General features: G+C 48.6%; 1 protein-coding gene across 1 annotated transcript; it reads left to right on the plus strand.

The window, feature by feature from the left end:
* The first annotated feature begins 6,510 nt into the window (after nt 1-6,510).
* Nucleotides 6,511-26,721, plus strand: IQANK1 (IQ motif and ankyrin repeat containing 1). Its single transcript, XM_068525499.1, is given in 16 exon segments — nt 6,511-6,573; nt 6,668-6,752; nt 14,898-14,972; nt 14,975-15,030; nt 15,749-15,913; nt 15,981-16,075; nt 16,077-16,146; nt 16,218-16,254; nt 16,257-16,342; nt 25,123-25,277; nt 25,334-25,393; nt 25,572-25,756; nt 25,849-25,942; nt 26,023-26,157; nt 26,228-26,478; nt 26,531-26,721. Coding segments are annotated over 16 exon segments (1,803 nt in total).
* Nucleotide 26,722: the final 1 nt, after the last annotated feature.

Genomic DNA, 26,722 nt, shown 5'->3' on the forward strand with positions numbered 1-26,722 from the left:
TCCAGACCTAGAACTGGGTTCTACCAGGGAAGGCACAGCTCTGCTCTGGAGCCTGAAGTCTGCGCCGCGGCCCTCCAACCGGGTTGGCCGGAGGTCCCACACGGCATCCTTCTCCCCACAAATACCTCCAGCTTATCAGACCTGCTGGCCACTTGGCCCGGCAGCCTGGCAGCCCACGCCTCTGCCATGACCTCTGGGCTTGAGCGTTAGCCTTCTGGGTCTCCCAGGACGTGGGTGGGGTGCTATTCCCGAATACGGCACTTGCTGCTCCAGAGTCTTGAGAGGCCTGCCAAGCGCTGGGCCTCTTGACGGAAGGAGGTCCAAGGCGTAGCAATTTATCTTTTCCTTTAAGGTGACCTGGCATGTCCCAGATCTATGAACCCTAAAAACTTCATTAGCGTGGCTTTATCTCCCACCCTCTGGAACTTCCGGATCAGTGAACTGTCAGGATGGCCCGGGTTCCTGTATTAGTTCCTGTAGCTGCTATAAGAACAATGAACGCACATTTAGTGTCTTATAAGAGCACAAATGTATTATCTTGCGGGTCTGTGGGTTAGAAGTCCGACGTGGGCTTCAGTGGGCTAAAATCGAGGTCTCGGCAAGCCGGCCATGCTTCCTGCAGGCTCTAGAGGACCATCTGTGTCTTTGTCCTCTGCAAGCTCCTAGAGGCGCCCGCATTCCTTGGCTGGTGGCTTCTTCCGCCACCTTCAAAGTCAGCAACCTTCTTCCAAAGTCACAGCTCCCTCTGCGTCTCCCCTGTCCCCCTCTTCCACTTGTAAGGTCCCTTGTGATCACATTGCACCTACTCAGATAATCCCGGGGGGTTTCCCTATCTTAAGGTCAGCTGATTGGCAACCTTAGTTCCATCTCCAATCTTGATCGCCTTTTGCCATGTAACACAGTGGATTCACCGGCTCCCGGGAACAGGACAAGGATGTCGTCGGGGGGCTGCCATTCTGCCCACCGCGGTCCCTATGAACTATATTGTGACAGGAAGCCAGAGAGTAACCGTGGTCCTGAGACAGGACAGGGAAGGCCTGCTGCTTGGACGCTCTGCAGGCACGGACAGGAGGAGAAAGCCATGGCCAGTCAGCCGTTACACGCCACAGTGCCAGAGGCTGTGTGGATCTGCTGCAGTGGAGACGCCACTTCCAGCCTGGCAGCCCTGATTGCTTCTGCTGCCTGTGTAAGTTTCCTGTCATCCACCATCTTCCACAGTTATTTGTTTCTCGCAAAGGCCAGACAGGTGAGTTTAATGGAGATGTGATGGGCCCCACCACACCTGTTTTCCTCAAATCTTTTTTTTTTCTTCGTTTTTTTAAATTTAGGCTCTATTTTTTTAGAGCAAAATTGAGGGGAAGGCACAGAGCTTTCCCATAGATACCCAGTCCCCACACATGCATAGCCTCCCCCATTATCAACATCCCTCACCAGAGTGGGACACTGGTGACAAGTAATGAGCCTACGCAGACACACCGTCATCACCCAGAGTCCATAGTTTACATTAGGGCTCTCGGTGTCGTACATTCTGTGGATTTGGACAAATGTATAATGACATGTATCCCTCACTGTGGTATCAGAGTATTTTCACTGCCCTAAAATTCCCCCGTGTTCTGTCTATTCCTCCTACCCACTTCAATCCCTCACAACCACCAATCTTTTTTTTTAAATTAATTAATTAATTTATTTATGGCTGTGTTGGGTCTTTGTTGCTGTGTGCGGGCTTCTCATTGCAGTGGCTTCTCTTGTTGCAGAGCACGGGCTCTAGGCGCGTGGGCTTCAGTAGTTGTGGCTCGCCGGCTCTACAGCGCAGGCTCAGTAGTTGTGGCACACGGGCTTAGTTGCTCCGCGGCATGTGGGATCTTCCCGGACCAGGGATCGAACCCGTGTCCCCTGCACTGGCAGGCGGATTCTTAACCACTGCACCACCAGGGAAGTCCCCACCAATCTTCTTATTGTGTCCAAAGTTTTGCCTTTTCCAGAATGTGAAATAGTTGGAATCATACAGTATTATAGCCTTCTCAAATTGGCTTCTTTCACTTAGTAATCTGCATTTAAGGTTCCTCCATGTCTTTTTGTGCCTTGATAGCTCACTTCTTTTCAGTGCTAAATAACATTCCGTTGTCTGGATGGACTACAGTTTATTTATCCACTCACCTACTGAAGGACATCTTGGTCGCTTCCCAGTTTTGGCAATTACGAATAAAGCTGCTATAAACATCCGTGTGTTGGATTTGATGTGAACATAAAATTTCAGCTCCTTCCGGTAAATACCGAGGAGCACAACTGCCGAATCATTAGAGTATATTCAGTTTTGTAAGAAACTGCCTGTCTTCCAAAGTGGCTGCACCACCCTGCGTTCCCGCCAGCAATGAACGCGAGTCCCTGCGGCTCCACACCCTCTCCTGCATCTGGCGTCCTAAGTGTCTGGAATAGGTGTGGAGTGGTATCTCGCTGTTGATTTAATTTGCGTTTCCCTGATGACAGATGACACGGAGCAGCTTTCATATGCGTATGTGCCATCGGTGTATGTTCTCTGGTGAGGTGTCTGTTCAGGTGTTTGGCCCATTTTAAAATCAGGTTGTTTTCTTCCTGTTGGGCTTTAAGAGTTCTTTGTATATTTCAGATAACAGTCCTTTATCATTTGTATCTTTTGCAAATGTTTTCTCCCAGTCTTTCACGGAGCAGAAATTTTTAATTTTTTTTTTTTTTAATAAATTTATTTATTTATTTATTTATTTATTTATGGCCGCGTTGGGTCTTCGTTGCTGCTCGTGGGCTTTCTCTAGTTGCAGCGAGCGGGGGCTACTCTTCGTTGTGGTGTGCGGGCTTCTCATTGCGGTGGCTTCTCTTGTTGCGGAGCACGGGCTCTAGGCACGCGGGCTTCGGTAGTTGTGGCTCCCGGGCTCTAGAGCGCAGGCTCCGTAGTTGTGGCGCACGGGCTTAGTTGCTCCGCGGCATGTGGGATCTTCCCGGACCAGGGCTCGAACCCGTGTCCCCTGCATTGGCAGGCGGATTCTTAACCACTGCGCCACCAGGGAAGTCCTGAAACTTTTAATTTTAATGAAGTCCCGCTTATCAATTGTTTCTTCTTCTTTTTTTTTTTTTGGATTTATAGCTTTTGCTTCATATTTGGCAAATGCCCTTAGGATTAAGCAACTTTGACTGTTGGGCTTATCTCTTTGGGTTCTGCCTTATCCTAGATGTTGTCCCAGGAATTCCTTACTGTTTTTATTTGTTCTTTAATACTTTTAATGGACTTTTTATTTTTATTTTTATTGGAGTGTAGTTGCTTTACAATGTTGTGTTAGTTTCTACTGTACAACAAAGTGAATCGGCTATATGAATACATATATCCCCTCTTTTTTGTCTTTCCTTCCCATTTAGGTCACCACAGAGCATTGAGTAGAGTTCGCCGTGCCATACAGCAGGTTTTCATTAGTTATCTATTTTATACATAGTATCAATAGTGTATATATGTCAATCCCAATCTCCCAGTGCACAGTGGATGCTGGCAGAGGCCACCGACCCCTCCAGGGAAGGCTTGGGAGAATAGTCATCATTGGGAGAGCACTTGTAGAAGCATCGCACGGTCCTTCTCCAAGGGCATCTGGCATCTTCTTCAATCTAGGAGCTGTGACTCTTTGACCTTGACTTATGTCTGGGAACTAGACACCAGTGGCTGATGTCAGATTTCTGGTTGGCAGAGCCTGGTGTTTCTCTGACTACACAAACTGAGCAATATCCCGTAGACTGCCCTGCATCTCGCCCCGGGTCAAGGCCTCCTGACCGCCACCCTGCCTGCTGCCTATCGCGATACCATCTTACCTCCGAGAGTTCAGTGCTGCTGCTTAGCCTCTTCTGTTCTGGAATCCCGTCACCCCATTGATGTTAGGGCAGTGAATCTGGCCTCCCCAGTACCAGCCCAGCCTCCAGAGGAGAGCCACCACTGAGCTCACGGGTGTGTTTTTCCATTGTTTTGATGAAGGGGTGCCCTCTGAACCTTCCCAGGGGTCCTAGTCAGGTGGAGGCTTCAAGGCTAACATTAGCCATTTCCTGTAAGAACAAACAAACAAACGTTGTTTGGAAGTAGTCCACCTCTTTCTGCAGCCGACCTGCACTTCCCCACTCCCCCTGCTCCGACCCCTGACTGACTGCTGGCCTGCGTGCAGCAAAGGGGGACCTAGGGACTTCAGGCGAGGTCATCGTGGTTCACAAAGGCCTCTCTCCTCTGGCAAAGGGGCAGGAGACGTTTTCTGGTGCGGAGCCAGCAGCTAATGCTGGCGAGCGTGGCCACTGCCGGGGCAGCACGAGTGCGTCAAGGAGACAGAAGAGCGGAGTCCTTCTGCTACCTCCTGCCTGCAGGTCCCCTCTCGTGCCCCCTGCTGGCACAGGAGCTGCGTGGTTTGCTGCGGCCCCAGCAGCACAAAGCGGACCATGGAAGGGTGGGCTTGATGCTGAGAGGGAAGGCGTGCTGACCGACGCTCTCGGCCCTGGGCTGTGACCTCCACACACGCCCTTCCCACGCGTGTGAGCTTCCACGCGGCAGCGTGTGCTTCTGCCTGACAGGGTGCAACTGTCCTGGGTGTGGATGAAGATGGTCTCACTGTCTTTCCAAAAAGTGAAAACAGTGTCCCTGGGGCCTCTACATCCCTGGGTGATATTAATTGCGCCTTAAATTCATTCACGTCTCACCTGGAACCTGGATTTCCTGAAACTTAAACACAAAATTGTAAAGCTTACCAACACCAACAAACCTGACATAAAATATAGGAGAATAAAACAGAGTGGAAAAGGAAATTAGTCAATATATACAAATACATGGAACAAACAGACACAGCCACTGCTGTTCTCATCTCCGTAACTGACCATGGGCTCCCTCCCTCCACTGCCCATTCCATGTGCCCTTTGCCCTCAGCTAGGACACCTGCTGGTCTGGGCTCTTTACCTGAAGGATTTGAATCGTCATAGGTGCTTATTTGTTTGTTCGTTTTCAGTGGGTTTAGTTTTGCGTTGACGTCTACTATCAGATGTGTGAGTGACAGGCTCCCCAGGGAATACCTTGGGTTCCAGACAGTCCTCCTTACCCGCGTGAGGGGCAGTGAACTGACCTTCCTGCGTAGTCAGAATCTATTACCCCAGTCAGCGCAGTGACTCCCTTCTTTGCTAATTTAGTGGTCAGGCAGAGGTCTCAGTGTTCAATTCAAACCATCCTCATGTCACCTGGTGGAAGTGTTCCTATCCTGGGAACTAAGACTTCTCAACCAGCAGACCTCAGAGTCATGGAGAGAGGAAACAAAAATACCTTCAGTGGGTCATTAGACGTAACAGCGAGAGAAGCCGCTTCCGCTCTGCCTGCTGGCTCCTTGCAAGTCCTTCGGCTGGGGGAGCACCAGTGTCAGTTACCTAGCGCTGCTTCACAGATCACGGATTTAGTGGCTGTTGTGTTACCGCGTGGTCTCTGTGGGTCAGGAATCCAGGCACAGCTCAGCGGGGCCCTCTGTTCAGTGTCTCACAGGCTGCTACCAGGCGTTGGCTGGGGCTGTGGTCTCACCTCGGGGCTCGACTGGGGAAGGGTTCGCTCCCTTGGGGACCTTGGATGAGGGACTCAGTTTCTTGCTGGCTTTCGGTCTTGTTACGTGGGCCTCTCCAGAGGGCATCTGACAATGTATCTTTTACTTACACATTTAGGAACCGGGGAAACAACCATAGGGTGGGTCTGCAGAACTACCAGGACCAATACAATGTGAACTTGGAGCCAAATTCCATTTTCTCCTGTGCATGGTAAGTCCCCACTTTGACTAGTGGACCACAGTGGTGTTTGGGGGCCCCTGGAATTGATTCAGAACCGGAGGTTAGTCCCTGAGAAGTCTGGCTGTTGCCCTTCCTCCAGGGCATGGTCACTCTAGTAAGTGGACAGGGCCCTTTGGGAGGCTGGGAGGCAGATCTGTTCACACCGGGGTGGGTTGTGGGCTCCCTCCCGGAAGGATGCAGGTGCGAATTTGGTTTGCTGTGACACCTACCACTTCTCGCCTGGATTACGGGCATCTCATTTCCCATTGGTAGGGAGCTCGGTGCCAGGTCAAGGACAAAAACATGACTGAGTAGATTGCATGCTAGTACCTCTTAGGGTCTGTTTCCTGGCACCTTCTGGTACCTGTCAGAGTGCAGTCAGGAAAACAAGAGACTAACGAAATTTAAAAGACGGATTTTAATATGAAAGTTGGCTGAACAGCTGTTGGAAGTCTAAAAAAACCAAGAAGGGGACACAGAGGTACAGGGACCCTTTCAGAAACAGCCATCTCCTTTACCACGGGAAGAAAGAGAAGCTGTTGGGGAGATCAGAATCCAGAAGCTTGTCGGGGAGCCCGTGGGGGCTGGGAACGTGCTCTGAAGGGCGGTCAGCTCAGCGCAGCCCGGGCTGCTGGGACTTCACCCGGCTGTTCTGACCTCCGAGCGGGCAGAGAGGACGGGTCGCCGGGGGCCTGACCTCTCCTGAGCCGTCCGGGCATGGTCCAGAAGGGCAGGTGCCTGACGGTGAAGGGGCGGTGGGCGCACAAGCAGAGCGCAGAGGTGGGGTCGCGCAGAGCCAGAGGGCAGGTGGACCTCACGGCCATGGGAGCTGTCCGGAGCCACGTGGGCTCAGCAGTCCGAGCGTGATTGACAGGTGTCCGCGCCAAGCGGGGAGTCAGGGAGCAGGAAGGGGGCGCAGAGGGGCGCAGGCAGGAGCGAGGGGGCGGCCGGGCTGCTAGGTGCGTCGGATACAAATCCCACCCGTTTCACTACAGTATGCCTTTCCTGCACAGCTTTCATTCTTTATGTTCAATGATTACACAGCCAAATTTTGTAATATATTAGTCATTTTGAACAATTGTGTGCTAACACTAACAGTAATGACAACTCAGTACAGGAGAATTTTTTTTTTTTTTAATGTAGAGCCTTGTACTTACGGGGAAAACTTTAAAACTGAATTTCAAAAGAATTTATTATGACTATATATTATAGGAAATATTACAGGATTATCAGTAAAAGGCATGAAATATATTAGGATATAAATCTTTGAAGAAAGTGGGATAGATATAAAATTTCAAGGAGAAAGTCACTAGGTGCCATTTCTAATTATAAAAGAAGTTGCTTGTGTATATTTTAAAAAGGGTGATGAGGGGTATGAAATGGTTATGGTATATGTAATCCATTGACAAAGTAAGAGTTTTATTTTAAATTTTTATCATATACCACAAATTTGATCTTTTGCAACTATTTAAACTTATTATGAAAAATCTTAGATGTCAACTTTAAATTTTGCAAGGAGGGGGACTTCCCTGGTGGTCCAGTGGTTAAGACTCCCCGCCTCCACTGCTGGGGGCCTGGGTTTGATCCCTGGTCAGGGAACTAAGATCCCACATGCCGTGGGGCATGGCAATAAATAAATAAATAACATTTGTAGGAGGTACATAGTTTTGCATTTTTATTTTATTTATTTTTAAATTAAAAAATTTAATTAATTAAAAAATTAATTGAGGTATAGTTGATTTACAATATTTATATTACTTTCAAGTGTATAACAGTGATTCACAATTTTTATAGATTATAAAACATTTATTTTTATTTATTGATTTATTTTAATTAATTAATTATTTTTATTTTTGGCTGTGTTGGCTCTTTGTTGCTGCGCACGGGCTTTCTTTAGTTGCGGTGAGTGGGAGCTACTCTTCGTTGCGGTGCGCAGGCTTCTCATTGCGGTCGCTTCTCTTGTTGCGGAGCACGGGCTCTAGGCGAGCAGGCTCGGTAGTTGTGGCACGTGGGCTCAGTAGTTGTGGCTTGCGGGCTCTAGAGCGCAGGCTCAGTAGTTGTGGCACACGGGCTTAGTTGGTCCGCGGCATGTGGGATCTTCCTGGACCAGGGCTGGAACCCGTGTCCCCTTCATTGGCAGGCGGATTCTTAACCTCTGCACCACCAGGGAAGTTCCATAAAACATTTATAGTTATGAAATGTTGACCGTATTCCCTGTGTTGTACAATATAGCCTTGTAGCTTATTTATTTTATACACAGTAGTTTTTACCTCTTAATTCCCTACTCCTATCTTGTTCCTCCCCTTCCCTCTCCCCACTGGTAACTACTAGTTCTCTATATCTGTTCATCTGTTTCTGTTTTGCTATATTCATTTCTTTGTTTTATTTTTTTTGATCCTGAATATGAGTGATAACATAGAGCATTTGTCTTTCTCTCTCTGATTTATTTCACTAAGCATAATACTGGACATGTCCAACCTTTTTGTGGTAAATGATGAAGTTTCATTCTTTTTTAATGGCTAAGTATTGTTCCATTGTTATATATATAGATGAACATCTTCTTTATCCATTCATCTGTTGATAGACACTTAGGTTGTTTCCATATCTTGGCAATCGTAAATAATGCTTCTCTGAAAATAGGGGTGCATGTATCTTTTCCAATTAGTGTTTTCATTTTTTTCAGATATATACCCAGGAGTGAAATTGCTGGGTCATGTGGTAGTTCTGCTTTTAGTTATTTGAGAAACTGCCATAATGTTTTCCACAGTGGCTGCACCAACTTACATTCCCACTAACAGTGGACCAGGGTTCCCTTTTCTCCACATGCTCACCAACATTTGTTATTTGTGGTCTTTTTGATGATAGCCATTCTGACAGGTGTGAGGTGATATCTCATTGTGGTTTTAATTTGCATTTCTCTGATGATTAACAATAGTGTGCATCTTTTCATGTGCCTCTTGGCTATCTGTATATCTTCTTTGGAAAAATGTCTATTCAGGTTCTCTGCCCATTTTAAAATTTTTTTGATGTTGTATGACCTGTTTATTATATTTTGGATATTAACCCCTTATTGGTCATATCATTAGCAAATACTTTCTCCCATTCTGTAAGCTGTTTTTTTGTTTTGTTGATGGTTTCCTTTGCTGTGCAAAAGCTTCTAAGTCTAATTAGGTCCCATTTATTTATTTTTGCTTTTATTTCCTTTGCTTTAGGAGACAGATTCAAAAAAGATATTGCTGTGATTTATGTCAAAGAGTGTTCTGCTTATGTTTTCCTCTAGGAGTTTTATGGTATCCGGTCTTACATTTAGGTCTTTAATCCATTTGAGTTTATTTTTGTAGATGGTGTTAGAGAATGTTCTAATTTCATTGTTTTACATGTAGCTGTCCAGTTTTCCCACACCACTTATTAAAGAAACTGTCTTGTCTCCATTGTATATTCTTGCCTCCTTCGTCATAGATTAATTAACTGCAGGTGCATGGGTTTATTTCTGGGCTTTCTATCCTGTTCCATTGATCTCCACTTCTGTTTTTGTGTCAGTACCATACTGTTTTGATTCCTGTAGCTTTGTAGTATAGTCTGAAGTCAGGGAGTGTGATTCTTCCAATTTTGTTCTTCTTTCTCAAGATTGCTTTGGCTATTTGGGGTCTTTTGTGTTTCCATACAAATTTTAAAATTATTTGTTCTAGTTTGGTGAAAAATATCCATGGTATTTTGATAGGCATTACATTGAATCTACAGATTGCTTTGGGTAGTATGGTCATTTTAATAATTTCAGTTCTTCCAATTCAGGAACACAGTATCTCTTTCCATCTGTTTGTGTCATCTTCAATTTTTTTTTTATCAGTTTCTTATCGTTTTCCTAGTACAGTTCTTTTAATTCCTTAGTAAGTTTATTCCTAGGTATTTTATTATTTTTGATGCAATGGTAAATGGGATTGTTTCCTTAATTTCTTTTTCCAGTAGTTCATTGTTAATGTATAGAAATGCAACGGGTTTCTGTATATTGATTTCATATCCTGCAACTTTACTGAATTCAATGATGAGCTCTAGTAGTTTTCTGGTGGCATCTTTAGGATTTTCTATCCTAAAGTCATACATTACCATGTCATCTGCAAATAGTGATAGTTCTTCCTTTCCAATTTAGATTCCTTTTATTTCTTTTTCTTATCTGATTACCGTGGCTAGGACTTCCAAAACTATGTTAAATAGAAGTGGTGAGAGTGGGCATCCTTGTCTTGATCCTGATCTTAGAGGAAACACTTTCAATTTTTCACCATTGAGTATGATGTGGGCTTATCATATATGGCCTTTATTATGTCGAGGTATCTTCCCTCTATACCCACTTTGTGGAGAGTTTTTGTCATAAATGTATGTTGAATTTTGTCAAAAGCTTTTTCTGCATTATTGAGATGAGCATATGATCTTTATTCTTCAATTTGTTAATGTGGTGTAGCACATTGATTGCTTTGCAGATATTGAACCAGAACAAACTTTTTGGCCAACCCAATACATGTAATGTAATCAATTACATATGTGTGTTTAAATCTCATCTTAGTGTTTACTTCATAATTTTCAATTTACTTGGTGTCCCTTTTTACTCTCCTTCTTGGCCTTCTTTTAATCTGTTAAAATGTTTTATTATTCCAATTTTTTCTACTCTTAGCAGTTAGGTATAAATTTGTATTTTCTGTGCTGCATAACAAATTACCACAAACTTAGCACCTTAAAACAACACATATTTACTATCTCACTGTTTCCGTGGGTCGGGCATCTAAGGGTGACCCACCTGGTGCCCCTCAGGACCTCACAGGCTGCAGTCGAGGTGTCAGCTGGGGCTGTGGTCTCACTGGAGGCTTGAGTGGGGAAGACTCCACCTCCAAGTTCATTTGGGTTGTTGGCAGTATCTGTCTACTTGGAGGACTGGGTCCTGGCTCCTCTCTGGCCATTGGCTGGAGGTGCTCTGCAGGCCTGGAGGCCGCCCACAGCTCCCCATAACATGGCCCCTCTGCAGCCAGCTCTCAACACAGCCATTTGCTTCTTTAAGACCAGCAGGAGAGTCAGTTGCTAAGATGGAATCTTCCAGAATGTAACATAACCATGGGAGTGACAGCCTATCACCTTTGCCTGATTAAAGCTACTTCACAGATTCTACCCACACTCAAGGAGAGGGCTCACACAGGGCATAAGCCACAGGGCATTACCTTAGTGTGTGTCTGCCACAACGTTCTCTTACTAATCTTTAGTAGTTACCCTAGAGTTTACAACATATCTTCGAATTCTCAAGTCTACTATACTATAACTCTCTACTTTTCTGACAATGCAAGAATCTTAGCCCTTTTAACTACACTTACCCTCTTCCAATAGATATGCTATTATTTTGTGTGTGTTTTAGCTCTCATATATCTGTGATGTTGGTGCTACTGTTCTGCACAACTCTTATGTGTATTCTTTCCAATGCACCCTCCCTACCTGCACCTCCATGTCCCATTTGGCTTTGTCTCGTCTGCCTTTTTTCTTTCTCTTTTGTCTTTCTCTTCATTGTTGGTCTGCTGCTACTGAATCCTCCTAAAGTTTTGTTTGTCCAAAGGTGTGTTTGTTCTGCATTAAAAACTGTTTTTTTACCCCTTTGAAGGGGTAAAGAAGATTGTTCTCATTTCATTAGGTTTTGGCAATTATACTATGGTGTGCTCTGGTGTTTGTGTGTGCTTGCTTGTTTTTGTACTCATCCTGCTTGGGATTCTTCATGCGTATCAAAGCTCTGACTTGATCTCTTGTTTGTTCTGAAAAATTCTCTTTGAACGTTGCTACCATCCTCTCTTTCCCTCATGCCTGCAACTCCCATGACATCGGCGTCAGACCTTTCCTTTTGTCTCTCTGTCTTTAATCTGGATATTTTCATTTGTACTGTATTCCAGGTTACTAATTCTATTTCCAGCTATGTCTATTATGCTGTTAAACTTAGCCATTGAACTCTCAATTTATGTTTTGTATTTTTACATTCTAGAATTTCCATTTGGTTCTTTATTATTGTTTCCAGTTCTCTGCCCAAACTTTTCAGTCTTGTCTTTTAATTCCTTGAATATATCGCTCATAATTATTTTAAAGTCTATGTCCAAGAACTCCATTATTGGCTGCATCTGGGTCTGTTTCTATTGTTCATCATTTTTCTTGTTTTTCACTCATATCTTGGTTCCTCATTAGCCTGATATTTTTTGGTTGCTATACATTGCCTATTAAAAATGTTGGAGGTATGCTAAAGTCCTGGACAATGACATCTTCCTCCAGAGGAGACTTATTTAGTTTCTGGTAGGCACCAAGGCTAGAGGCAACTCAGATTACCTTAATCTAGTCAGGGGCTTGAGTGATTTGAAGCTGAGGATTCCGTTCCCACGAGGGTTGCTTTATTTCCCAAAGGATGGAGTTCTTCAGGATTCTTACTCAATAGAATTGCCAGATAAAATACAGGACACTCATTTAAATTTGAATTTCAGATAAACAATAAATCCTTTCTTACTGTATGTCCTCAGGATTATGTTCTGTATTTTTATTAGCTAAACCTGGCAACCCTAAGCCCTTACCCAGTGCTCTGGAATACAGATTTTGTCCCCTTGTTGCTGAGACCTGCAGAAGCCCTGCTCACATTGTACCCCTGCCCTCCCCCTGGCGCTGTGCTTCTGGTGCTGGTGGCTGCTGCCAGGGGAAGCCTGTCTGCTGGTCTGGGGCCACTCCTGCACTCTCCTGCCCTGAGCTCACCTCCTTCGTCTTTGCAGTGCCTTCAGACACGTTTTACAGCATATTCATTCTGTCCGTCTTTTCTATTGCTGTCATTGGGAAGACTGGTCCTAACCTCCTTCATTGACATGGCAGAAGCAGAACCACGTGCAGGAACTTCTGGAGCTACTCTTTTCCCTTTGGAATTCTGTGAATACCGATTCATCGACTTCTACATTTGATGCTGCTATAAAAAGTCCTAGGAGAGGGACTACCCTGGTGGTGCAGTTGTTAAGAATCCACCTGCCAATGCAGGGGACACAGGTTCCAGCCCTGGTCCAGGAAGATCCCACATGCCACGGAGCAACTAAGCCCGTGCGCCACAACTATTGAGCCTGCGCTCTAGAGCCCGCGAGGCACAACTACTGAGCCTGCGTGCCACAACTACTGAAGCCCACATGCCTAGAGTCCGTGCTCCACAATAAGAGAAGCCACCACAATGAGAAGCCCACATGCCACAACGAAGAGTAGCCCCTGCTCGCCACAACTAGAGAAAGCCCGCGCGCAGCAACAAAGACCCCACACAGCCAATATATAAATAAATAAATTTATCAAAAAAAAAGTCCTAGGAGAGCGTAGTTTGATTTCTTTTCTGCTTGGGTCCTCGAGTAACTTTATATATATATATATATATATAATATTTATTTATTTATTTGGCTGTGCCGAGTCTTAGCTGCAGCACGCGGGGTCTTCATTGCTGCATGTGAGATCTTCGTTTCCGCACGTGGGATCTTTTTTAGTTGTGGCAAGCGGGTTCTTAGTTGTGGCATGCCGGATCTAGTTCCCTGACCAGGGATTGAACCCGGGCCCCTTGCATTGGGAGCACAGAGTCTTAACCACTGGACCACCAGGGAAATCCCAAAAACTTTTTTTTTTTTTTTAAGAGTCAGCAACCTTAAAAACAACCTGCCAGTTGTTTTGTTTCCTGGTATATTCTTTGTCCCTTTTGTCTTAAGATTCATTTCAGGAAAATTTTTTTGTATTTTATCTCTAAATACTTTCCGCATCACTAGTCTCCGCATTCTAGAGACACTAATTATTGTCACGTTTTATCGTCATCATCTGTGTCTCCTCCTTCCGGTTTCCATCTCCTTGCTAGCATTCACTGTGACCCTCCCAAACGCTTCTCTCCTGCCCCGAGCTCCACTCTACACCACATCGGCTCTATTTTCAGCTGGTCCTGCTTTAGTTGTTGGTCTGCAGAACTGAGTATTGTTTTCCATTTGTCTTCTTTTCTGTGATGACTCTTTTACCTCCTCATTCTGTTTTTCCCATCTTGTCTTTGATCCCTTGTTCTATTGAATTTCTGTTTTTATTAAGTTCCTCCCTAGCTTGCGGTGCTTTTGGACAGCTGGCTTTTCTGCTTGTTTTCTTCCAGCGTCTTCTGAAAGCCGTGTCATCCCTTCCCTATGGCATGTCTGCACCTTCTCGCCTGCCAGTTCTTTCACGGTGAGCATGGCCACTGGGTCTGGCTCTCCTCTGCTTGGAGTCTCAATTACGGAAACATAGGTTGAGCAGTTACTTTCAGGACTCACAGTGTTCTATTATTGGAGTGTTGGAAATCCCTGTGGGGTGTAGCTACCATCACCCCATTTTAGAGAAAGGGACACTGAGGCCCAGAGAGGCTAACTGGTCGCCTCATCACATGGGCAGAGAGTGGCAGGTGGGTGTGGACGTCTCTCCTAGGGCAGGCGTTCGGACCCTCCCTGTAGCCAAGGGCGCTGCTGGGGCGAGGCCGCGTGTGCCGCCAGTGGATCACAGCTCTCAGGGGCCTTGGGCCCCCTATTCTGAGTTCCAGTGGGCTTGTGCGTTGAGACACCCCCACTTCAGCCCAGTCAGCCCCGCCTATGGATGCGGGTGCCTGAATTCGGAAGAGGTCCTTCTGGCTTTCAGAGGGAAGGGGTCTTGTGGGGATCCACAAGGGGCTTCTCTGCCAGAAGCCTTTTTTCTCAGACTTCCTCGGGTTTCCCACCAACCTCTCCAGACCATCTTCCCAGGCTGGGAGCTCAGAAGGTATTCGCAGGGTCCCAGCTGTATCTGGGGTGGGGAAGGGCAGGAGACTTTGTGCCAAGACCCAGCTCCTCTCTCCGCTCTCGGCTGCCACTCCTTGTACCTCCTCACTTGCTCTCCGCCGGTGGATTACTCTGGTTTAGTCGTGTTTGTGGATTTTAGAACATTTTTGATCCTTTCGTCAGGTCAGGAGGGAGTGCGCCTGCTCCGCTCGCCTTGTTAACCTGGAGCTCGGGCACACCTGGTGTTGGTCCTGCAGCCGCGTGGACCGCAGCGTGGAGGGGAGCACTGTGATCCATAAGCCCTCTCCCCACTAGCAGGGCCAACCGCGGAGGACCAAGCAGCCACCACCATCCAGTGAGCCTTCCCGGAGCTCCTGGCGAGAAAGGAGCAGGCCCACGTGATCAGGACCACCAGGACTACCTGGAGCTGATGGAGAAGCTGCAGAGGGAGGTGAGGTCTACGGGGGTGGGTGTCGGAGTGGGGTCAGGACTGCAGGGCTGGGGGCGGGGACGCAGGGCTAGGGCGGGGCGCGGGGGGGACGCAGCGCTGGGGGGGACGCAAGGCTGGGGGCGGGGACGCAGGGCTGGGGGCGGGGAAGGAGGACTCGGGGGCGGAAACTGCAGAGTTGGGGGCGGGGACTCAGGGCTGGGGGCGAGGAAGGAGGGCTGGGGGGCGGAAACTGCAGGGCTCGGGGGCGGAAACTGCAGGGCTGTGGGCGGGGACGCAGGGTTGTGGGCGGGGACGCAGGGCTAGGGCGGGGGGGGCGGACGCAGCGCTGTGGGGGACGCAAGGCTGGGGGCGGGGACGCAGGGCTGGGGGCGGGGAAGGAGGGTTCGGGGGCGGGAACTGCAGGGTTGGGGGCGGGGACTCAGGGCTGGGGGGCGGAAACTGCAGGGCTCGGGGGCGGGAACTGCAGGTTTGGGGGCGGGGACGCAGGGCTGGGGGCGGGGACGCAGAGCTGGGGGCGGGGACGCAGGGTTAGGGCGGGGGGACGCAGGGCTGGGGGCGGGGACGCAGAGCTGGGGGCGGGGACGCAGGGTTAGGGCGGGGGGACGCAGGGCTGGGGGCGGGGAAGGAGGGCTCGGGGGCGGGAACTGCAGGGCTCCCGGGTCTGGACCGGGGCTGGGGGCTCAGGGCTGGGGCGGTGACCGCATTGGGCCGCCCTTAGGCCTTCGTGGCCCTGTTGCGGCGGGAGCAGGCGGCGGCCCGGCGGCAGTGGGAAGAAGCGGCGGCGGCCGAGCGGCGGCGGCAGGAGGAGCGGCAGCGCGGGGCGCGCCTGCTGGAGGCGGCCTTCGACGGGAACCTGGGCGAGATCCAGGCGATCCTGCGGGAGGTGGGCGGCGGGGCGGCGGGGCGGCGGGCCCTGAGCTCGCGGCGCCGCTGACTGCCGCCCGACGCAGGTGGACGCGCTGCTGAACCGCGAGGGCGTGAGCTGCGACGCGGCGCGGGCGGCGCGGCGGCTGCAGCGGCACCTGGCCCTGGTGGACTTCGAGGACAGCGGCGGCGGGCGGGCAGTCCCTGGCCATCCAGCTGCTAGCCGAGCAGGGCGCCAGTCGCAACAGCAAGGTGGGCGCCGGGCGAGGACTGGGGGCCGCGCCTCGCCCGGGCGGGCCGTGCTCAGTGAGCGCGTCCAGCAGGGCGCCTTCGGCCGGACGCCGCTGTACCGAGCGGCCTTCGGGGCCACCTGGAAGCCGTGGAGGTGCTTCTGAAGCTCGGAGCTGACCCCCGGGTGTATGCGGACGACGGAAGCATCCCCGAGCAGGTGCGCGGGCGTGGGCAGAAGCCCCCGGGGCGCTTGCTCCCTCACCCCCAAAGCTGTCAGGAGCCTGGGGGCCCCGCCCCGGCTGGTCCCGAACCTTCCACGACCCAGAACCACCTGCAAGGCCTTTGCAGGCCCTTCCCTTCCCGAAGTCCTCGCTATGAGCCTTACCGGGCACACGCGATCAAGACCACAGCTCCCGGTTTCTGGGGGCCTCCTGTGGCCGGGGTTCTACTCACGTCCCTGGACCCTCAGCCCACCTTGGAAGCAGTGTTACCATGGGAGGTGGAGAAACAGACTGGCTCCTCGGGAGCCAGCGCGGGAGCTCTGGAGCATTGAGGGCAGCACTAGGCCCGCCCCCCTGGCCCCTCACTCAGAATTTCCACGTCTCTGAGAAAATTGAGCCCTGGGGCTCGGAGCCATGACCCTGCAAGGCGGCTCGGCCTGGCAGCTCCTCCGTGGCGCCTGGGAACGATGTCAAGGGGCCTTTTCCCAGGTCCTGGGCCAGGCTGGGGACACGGGCGCTTGGCCTTCTCCCCGGCGCAGGAGGCCAGGTCAGATGAGGCTGACCCAGGGCCTGTGGGAGCAGCCGTGAAGCTGGATCACCTAATGCCACGGCCTTAATTTCTTTAAATGAGTCTGGCTGGAATCTCAGGCCCTCGCCCATCTCAGCCGTGTGTCCTTCCACCCCAGCCTGTAGAGCCGAGGTGTTGGCTGGAACATGTGGGACTGGCCCGGGTCTGCTGCTGAGCCCCTGCTTCCACCTGTGGGGTGCCAGGGCCTTTGCCACCTGGGGACCCCGTGTCCCGGGCGCCACCTTCACCCCCAGCTGCCTCCTCAGGGTGCTGCCCCCTTGTCCTGGAAGGCATCCCCTCTGCTCTTCTTGGCTTCTCCTCTTTAATAAGCAACAGGGCAAGTTTTAAAAGACCAGCAGAGCCTTTGGCTTCAAACTCCTCCTGCTTCCTCCTCAAAGGAGCAAAATGTGAGGCTAGGAGGACCAAAGGGCCTGGCCATGGCCTCAGAGGGGCTGGAGCGAGGACGGGGCACAGGGAGGCCCACCTCTCCGCGGGTCGTGTTGGGGCAGGCCCGGGCGGTGGGCACGGGGCATGAAGGCTGGAGAAGCATGCAGGCGGCCTTCTGAGGGGTGCTGAGGAGGATGTCCAGCCCGCCGGTGCCTGAGGGTGGGGCAGGGGGCAGGGGGCACTGAGAGGACAGCACACTGGTGGCGGGGCGGTGGGGGCGGGAGGCCACTGGCTGCAGGAGGGACAGTCTGGTGCTGGAGCAATTGGACGTCCACAGGCGAAGGAATGAACCTTCACCTAAACCTCACACCCTATAAAAAACGAACTCAAAATGGATTAGGATTTAAATGCAAAATGTAAACTGTAAAACCTTTAGAAGAACACAGGAGAAAATCTTTGGGACCTATGGCTTGGTAAAGGGTTCTTAGACAAAAAGCACAATCAATCGATAAAAGAAAAAAAAAGAAACCCAACAAATTGAACTTCCTAAAAATGTAAAACTTTTGCTCTGCTGAAGCCCCTGTTAACAGGATGAAAAGACAAGCCACAGAGAGGGAGAAAATCCTTGCAGACCACATATCTGACAGAGGACCCATATTTATAATATACAAACAACTCTCAAAACTCAATGGTAAGTGATACGATCCAGTTATAAAGTGAGCAAAGGGCATGGAGAGAAATTTCACTGAAGAGGATATAATGATGCCAATAAACACAAGCTGTTCAACACCATCACACCTGGTAGAAATGCTGAAATGGAAACCACTGGGGATGGCACAGGGTGCAGAGAAGCCAGATCTCACCCAGTGCTCGTGGGAACGTAAAGGGGTGCAGCTGCCCTGGAACACAGTGGGGCTGTGTCTTAAGAAACTGCACATACATTTCCCATGGGACTCAGCACACACTGCTGGGCATTCTGTTCCAGCAAAATGAGGACTGTGTCCACATGAAAGTGTGCACACGCATGTTCACAGCAGCTCTGCTTGTAACAGCCCCAAACTGGAAGCAGCCTGGATGTTCTTCAGTAGGTGAAAGGTTAAGCCAACTCAGGCCAGTCCACACCTCAGAACACTCCTCAGCTGTGAGAAGGAAGGAACTAGTGATACAGCAACACCTGGACGGGTCTCAAGGGCCTTTTGCCAAGTGAAAAAGCGCATCTCACAGGGTTACATACTGTCTGATTCCATTCACATAACATTTTCAAAACGATGAAATTATGGAGACGGAGGCCAGATCAGTGCTTTGCGGGGTGGGAATAGGGGCAGGGAAGGAAAGGGGAGAGAGGTGATGTGACTAGAAGTGGTGACACAGAGGAGCGTTGTGGTGATGGAACAGGTCGCGTCTTGACTGTGGTGGCGGGTACACAAATCTACACATACGATAAAACTGCATGTAACTGTAGACATACAAAGGGATACATGTAAAATTGCTGAAACAAAGTAAGTGGGGTCTGTGGATTGTACTATGTCCATATCCTGCTTTGTATATTGCACTATAGTTGTATAAGATGCCATCATTGGGGAAAACTTGTTAAGGGTACGTGCAAATTCCTGTAAATCTGTAATTGTTTGCAAATAAAAGTTTAATAAAATTACCAGTCATGCAAGGAAACAGGAAAATATAACCCATAGTGAAGAGCAAAATCAATCAAAACTGACTCAGAAATGACACAGATCACAGAATAAGTGGACAAGGGCATTAAAACTTACAGCTGTATCTCACACAGCACACCTCTACATCCATCTGTCTCTATTTTTTTGTACATACTCCTAAACTTCTGAAAACTGCAGTGTTGGAGGTGAAAAACACACTGGATGTGATTAATGGCTGATTAGACATTGAAAGAAAAATTAGTTAATTAGAAGACATAGAAATAGAAATTACCCAAAATGAAACACAGAAAGAAGGTTGAAAAAAAATGAACAGAGATTTCTGCTTCTAGGGTGGAGTAAATGCAACCTGATTTATCCTTCCACCTGAAATACGACAACAAAACCCAGACAGAATACATGAAACAATGGTTTTCAAGACACTGGGCATCAGGGAATAATCAGTGATCCCCAAGAGGCTGGAAATAAACTACGTGAGCCCTTTGATTGCCCAGCTAACCACCTTGAGAGCACTTCCAGGCTGTGGTGCAGGAAGGGGGAATCCAGGCAGAGCCTGGTCAATTCCCTGAGTTAAGGAGACAGGGTTCAGAGTCCAGGGATTCCAAGGCAGTCAGACTGCAAGTGCCAGAGAGAATAGAGCTGCAAAGGGAAACCGTTTCAGAAATAATGCCATTTGCAGCAACATGGATGGACCTAGAGATTGTCACAGAGTGAAGTAAGTCAGACAGAGAAAGACAAATATATGATATCGCTTATATGTGGAATCTAAAAAAATAGTACAAATGAACTTATTTACAAAACAGAAATAGAGTCACAGATGTATTCAACGAACTTCTTATGGTTACCAGCGGGGAAATGGGGGGAGGAATAAAGTGGGAGATTGGGATGGACATATACACACTACTATATATAAAATAGATAACTAATAAGGACCTGCTGTATAGCACAGGGAACTCTACTGAATACTCTGTAATGGACTATATGGAAAAAGAATCTAGAAAAGAGTGGTTATATGTATATGTGTAACTGATGTACTTTGCTATACACATAAAACTAACACAACATTGTAAATCAACTATACTCCAATAAAATTAAAAAAAAAAAAAAAAGATAAAGAGCATTCCAGAGGTGTGTAGGGACCCCTTTGGGGATTCAGGTGAGTACTCAATGGCTCATGTGTGTGACAGAATGTCTCAAGGTTGGGGACAGAGCCATCTGTCAGGAGGGAAGGAAGCAGTGCCTAGCCTTTTCCCACCAGCCCAAGCAGGAAACCTCACAATCCATGTGGCACTGGGTAGGGCACTTAGAAGGACCTTGCCTCAGAGGAATAATTAGTCCTAGAGTAAATGCCGCTCTGGTACAGCCTCACCTTAAAGCAAGACCCAAAGGATAAAACTTTCCAAGTAATTTAACTGTATCCCAAAACAAAATTCAAGAATACATATAGAGATACAAAATATACAGCTCCTAACAAGGCAAAATGTACATTGTCTGGCATCCAATTAAATATTACCAGACATACAAAGATGTATACAAATATGACCATAACGAGAAACTCAACCAATCAAGACAAACCCAGAACTGATGTGGATATTAGAATTAGCATAAAAGACATTTAAACAGCTATTATAACTGTATTCCAGATGCTTGAAAAATTGAATAGAGACATGGAAGGTATAAAAAACTTAAATTCTAGAGGTAAAAATGACAGTGTCTGAGACGAAAAACAAACAAAAAACTATGGATGGGATTAATGTCAGATTAGACAGAACAGAGGTAAAGATTAGTGAATTTGAAGGCTAAACAATAGAAACTACTCCAAATAAAACTACACAGAGAAAAAGGAATTCCTCCAAACGAAAAGAGGATCAACGAGCTGTGGGACAATTTCAAGAGGCCTCATATATATGTAATTGGAGTCTCCAAAGGAGAGAAGAAAGAAAGGACGGACTTCCCTGGTGGTGCTGTGGTTAAGAATCTGCCTGCCAATGCAGGGGACACGGGTTCGAGCTCTGGTCCGGGAAGATCCCACATGCCGTGGAACAACCGAGCCTATGCACCACAACTACTGAGCCTGCGCTCTAGAGCCTGTGAACCACAACTACTGAGCCCATGCACCACAACTACTGAAGCCTGTGCGCCTAGAGCCCGTGCTCCGCAGCAAGAGAAACCACCGCAATGAGAAGCCCGTGCACCGCAATGAAGACCCAATGCAGCTGAAAATAAATAAATTTATTTTTTTAAAAAAGGAAACAGAAAAAAATATATATTTGAAGAAATAATAACCTTAAGGTTTCCAAATTTGATGAAAAGTATAAACCACATTCCCAAAATCTCAACAAACATCAAATTTCAGCAAGAAGCAGGAAGAAAAATCAGGCTAAGGCACAATTTGATAAAATTTCTCAAAGCCAGTGATAAAGAGAAAATCTTAAGAGCAGCCAGAGGAAAAAAAGACATGTTACAGACAGAAGAACAAAGATAAGGATTATGGCAGATTTCCTGTTGGAAACAATGCAAGTGAGGAGACAGTGGAGAGCACCTTTAATGGTACTGAAGGGGGAAAAAAATCTTGTCAGCCTTGAGTTCTATACCCAGTGCATATATCTTTCATAACTGAAGGCAAAATAAAGACATACCTTTCCAGACATACAAAAGCTGAATCAATCACCAGCAGACTCACACTATAAGAAATGTTAATGGAAGCCCTACCGATAGAAGGAAAGGGATGCCAGATGTAAATATGGATCCACTCAAAAGAGGTGAGGACCACTAGAAAGGGTAACTACCTAGGTAAATATATGAGATAGGGACTTATTACTTAAATTTATTGAAAAGGTAATTGAAGAAACAAAAATAATGGCAATATGTCATGGGATTTTATAACACACGTAGATACACATACTGAAAACTGCACAAATTATAGTTGTTTGGCTCAAATGTTTGACAAAAATATTATAAAGGTTGGCAGGGGGAAATGGAAATATACTATGGAAGGTTCTTATACTATATGTGAAGTGGTACAATATCATCTGAAAGTAGATTGTAATAAGTTATAGGTGTATATGTACTGTAAACCCTAAAGTAAGCACTAAATATCAACAGTTACAGTTAATAAGATAATAAAGGAGATACAATGGAATTCTAAAAAATATGCAATCAGAAAGGAGGCAAAAAAAGAAGAAAAGGAAAATAAAGAACAGGGACTTCCCTGGTGGTCCAGTGGTTAAGACTCCACGCTCCCAGTGCAGGGGGCCCCAGATTGATCCGTGGTCAGGGAACTAGATCCTGCATGCCACAGCTAAAAGATCCCACATGCCGCAACTAAAGATCCTGCATGCTGCAACTAAAGATCCTGCATGCTGCAACTAAAGATCCTGCATGCCACAACAGAGATCCCGAACGTGGCAACGAAGATCCCACGTGCTGCAACTAAGACCTGGCACAGCCAAATAAATAAATAAATAAATATTAAAAAAAAGAAAAAAGAAAAAAAGAACAGATGGAACCAGTAGAAAACAATAGCAAAGGGTAATTTTTAACTCAACTATATCAATAATCTCATTAAATGTAGATGGTCTAAACACCCCAATTAAAAGGCAGAGATTGTCATTCGGATTTAAAAAGTCCAACTATAGGGACTTACTCGGTGGTCCAGTGGTAAAGAATCCACCTTCCAGTGCAGGGGACGCAGGTTCCATCCCTGGTTGGGGAACTAAGATCCCACGGGCCGCAGGGCAACTAAGCCCGCACGCCTCAACAAGAGGGCCCGCAGAGCCGCAAACTACAGAGCCCATGCACCTTGGAGCCTGCATGCCACAACTAGAGAGAGAAAACCTGCAGGCCACAACTAGAGGGAAGCCCGAGTGCTGCAGCAAAGAGCCCACGCACCACAACGAAAAAGATCCCACGTGCCTCAATGAAAGATCCTGCGTGCTGCAACTAAGACCCGACGCAGCCAAAAAAAAATAAAGATAAATTTTTTAAAAATCCAACTATATTCTGCCTATAAGAAACAAACTTAAAGTATGGGACTTCCCTGGCGGTCCAGCAGTTAAGACTCTGTGCTTCCACTGCAGGGGGCATGGGTTCGATCCCTGGTCGGAGAACTAAGATCCCACGTGCCGTGCAATGTGGCCAAAAAGTAAAAAAATAAATAAAATAGATACAGATAGGTGAAAATTAAAAGGATAGAACAAATACGCCAGTATAATACTAAATATAAGAAAGCTGAAATGACTATATTAACATCTGAAAAAGTAGACTTCAGAACAAAGAATATTACTGAGAATAAAAGAATCATTTCATAAGGACAAAGGGATCATTTCATCAAGAGGACGTAAGAATCCTAAATGTTTTTGCAGCTACTAACAGAGCTTCCAAATACATGAAGCAAAAACTGATAGAACTACAAAGAGAACTAACCCCACAATGATAGTAGCAGATTTCAACATCCCTATCTCAATAATTGGTGAAACAAGTAGACAGAAAAATCAGTAATGATGTAGAAGAATTAAATAACTATCAATCATTATCTGTCCCTCCCTCCATCATCCCTTTATCGTTCATCTACCCATCTATCATTGTTTTCACAAGTTTATCCATTGAATACAATCTTTTTTCCCAGTACTTGACTTAATGTTTCATCAGTTCACACATTTTCTCATTAACTTATGAATCATTTATTGATAAACTTGCCAGTCTATCCCCTCATTACTGTATCCACTTTAGCCTTACTACCATCTTAAGTCATCCTCATGTATTCATTTATTTAACTACTGTTAATTCACACATCTCTTCATCTGTGCATTCATACACACATTTCATGCTGTTTACTTGAGAAAAAATTTCGAGAAAGCAGGGACTATGTTAGTTCACTCCACAGTTGTATTCTCCAATGTCATACATTTTGGTTGTCACATGAAAGGCACTCAAAAGTTGTGAATGATTGAACTCACCCATCAATTCATCTATCCATTTGCTCAACCAACCATCTACTTATCTAAGTTATTCATCCATTAAATCCCTTAATCTATTAATTTTTCATGTATCAATTCATATTTCTTCCATTCATTCAATTAATCCAAGAATCCTTCATTCTTTTATCATTTAATTCATTCATCAACTTATTCATCTACTCATTATTTGTCCATTCATTAACTCATTCATAAATTCACCCATTACATTATTATTTTATGTGTTCACTCATTTAGTTTTCCATTTATTCCAGTTCTTCTACTTGCAAACTAACCTTTGGCAGGTTTTTAAACTTATTTGAATATCAGCTTCCATATATTCATAAATGGGGCTAATAACAGTTCCTATATTTTGAAGACGAATGAGACAATGAATGGAATTCTTTAGCACAATTCCTGGCACACAGTGCTCAATAAATGGTAGCTGTTATTCTTTTAAGTAGGTATTCACAGTTCCTTAAGTTAATAATTCATGGACCCATTCCTATGTTCACTCTTCCATTCATTTATCTGCTCCATCCATCCATTCCTCTCTCATCCTTGATTTTACACATCTTTGAACTTTCCTTTCTAAAATACAAACCACATACTGAACATTGTACAAATCAAAGTTGTGTGGCTCGATTAAATGACAAAGGAAATACTCCTGGATTAACCTCCTGAGTCAAGAAATAAAATATTGGAGAACACCTATCCCTCCCTGCTGAGAACCCTGCTTCCTGTGGCCCCTTTATCACTCCGGGGTGGGGGGACTTCAGAGGAGCAGGAGTGGTGAGATTTGGGATAAGTGTGGCCCCAAGGGCTGTGTCCTGCAGATTGAGGTCTGTAGGGAGACCGCGAAGGCAGGGAACTGCAGCCAGGGACCTGCATGCAGTGGACACAAGCAGGGAGCCCCGGGGGCCGGTGGCAGGGGTGTGGAGGGAGGAGGGCAGAAGAGGAAGGTGGAGGCCTGTGTGGTCTTGGCAGGGGGACTGCAAGGACCTCGGGGGCTTGGCTTTGGGGGGCGCGGCACCATGATGGTCAGCGCTTCGGGGCTCATCCCCGGCCAGCTGTGAGGGCCACATTTCTGTGAGTCGGTGTCCTTTTCTCTGAAGTGGGAGTGTAACAGCATCTCCCCAGGTCAGGCAGGACACAGAACACACCCTGGGCTTTTGACCACTGTCCTCTGTCGCTAGGTGGCCTCGCTGGACGCGGTGGTCAGCATGCTGCAGTGCTGGGACCCGAGCCTCACAGATGCCATGCTCCAGAACATGGAGGCCCAGCGGCAGCGCCGGGGCCAGGAGACCAAGCAGCACAGGGGGGCGGAGGCCAAGTGGTGCTGAAGAGGGGGGTGGGGGTGGGGGGAGGCGGCCAGGAGCTCCTCTGACCCGCCTCCCCCCACCCCAGCATGAACCTCAAAGTGCAACAGCTGCCCAAGGAGCAGCAAGTGTCACCAACACGTGTGCAGCCAGCCCCCCGGAAGGAGCCGGTGGGAGGAGGGAGGCGCCCCTCGAGTCGGCAGGTTGGCTACTCCCCCTGGCAGGCTGGCTACTCCCCCTCGGCCCAGACTCCCAAACCCGGGGTGTCACCTTCCCGCAGCCGCGTGGCGGGGGCGGGGCGGCCCCCCTCCCAGCCCCTTCCTTAGGGGTCCCGGCTGCGCCCGGCAGGCCGGGGTGGGGGTCCGGCCTTGCCCTGAGCGGAGCGTAGGGCCCCTCCTCCAGGCCGTCAAGGACGCGGAGGCCCGAGTGGACAGGCTCCGGTAGGAGTCCCAAAAGGCGGAGGAGAGCCCGGCCCTGGCCAGGCTGGAGTGCGGGGGGCGGGCCCAGGAGGGTGGGCGGGGCTCGGGCTGGGGGCCAGAGGGGCCCGGGGAGGCGGATCGGGCGCCGAGCCCTCCGGTTGGCCCCCCACTTACATCCCCACAGGGGAGGAGGAGGCGCCCGGGCTGAAGTGTCAGGTCACCGAGCTCCACGACGTGCTGTTGAAGGACGTGGGTGATCGCATCCGCGCTGACGGCAGGTCATTGGTCCCGGCCGGCGAGGGGCGAAGGGTGAGCCGAGGCTTCGGGCCGACGGCGGTGACCTAGCGGCCACCCCCAGGTGGCCTCTTGTCATCGACCCTTCGGGCCAGGCGGCCACCTTCCTGCGCTACCAGGACACCAACTATGTGGACACCGTGAACCCAGACCACCTGAGGCCGGAGAGGATCAGGCTGGCGCTGCTGGGGGCGCTCGGGTGAGGCTGGCGGAAGGCGGGGCGCCCCGGCCCTCCCCGCCCCCGCCCCCGCCCCCCGCCTTCCCCGCAGGTTCGGGAAGCCGCGGGTGTCCGACCTGCGTGAAGTGGACCTGTTCTCGGCGGCGCAGAGGCAGCTGGAGGCGGTGCAGCTGGGCCTGGCGCAGGAGCTGCTGGGCCTCGGGCTGCTGGAGCGGGAGAGGAACCTGTCGCCGACCGACCGGCCCGAGTACAGCCCCAGCCAGTGCCAGGAGGCGCGCCTGGGGCACTTCCGCCTCTTCTCCGGCACCAAGGTTCGGTGGCCGCTGCGCCCCAGGGCGCCGGGTCCGCGAACGTGCACGCGTCCGCATCAGGGCTCTGGGCGTGCGCCGTGCAGGGGAGGGGGCCGGCCGGGAGCCCCAGCTGGGGTACCCCGGCCAGCGGGCCCAATCAGTTCCTCCCGCTGTGAGGCAGTGCACAGTCGGGGCGACGTGGGAGTTCGTGGTCCCCGCACCGGGGCCCCACATTTGGAGGAGCAGAAGGGGTGGGCGTTGGTTGTGCCGGCGGGTGGACAGACAGACAGACTAGA

The sequence above is a fragment of the Eschrichtius robustus genome, chromosome 17 (genome assembly GCF_028021215.1).
Source record: "Eschrichtius robustus isolate mEscRob2 chromosome 17, mEscRob2.pri, whole genome shotgun sequence".
Lineage (NCBI taxonomy): Eukaryota > Metazoa > Chordata > Mammalia > Artiodactyla > Eschrichtiidae > Eschrichtius > Eschrichtius robustus.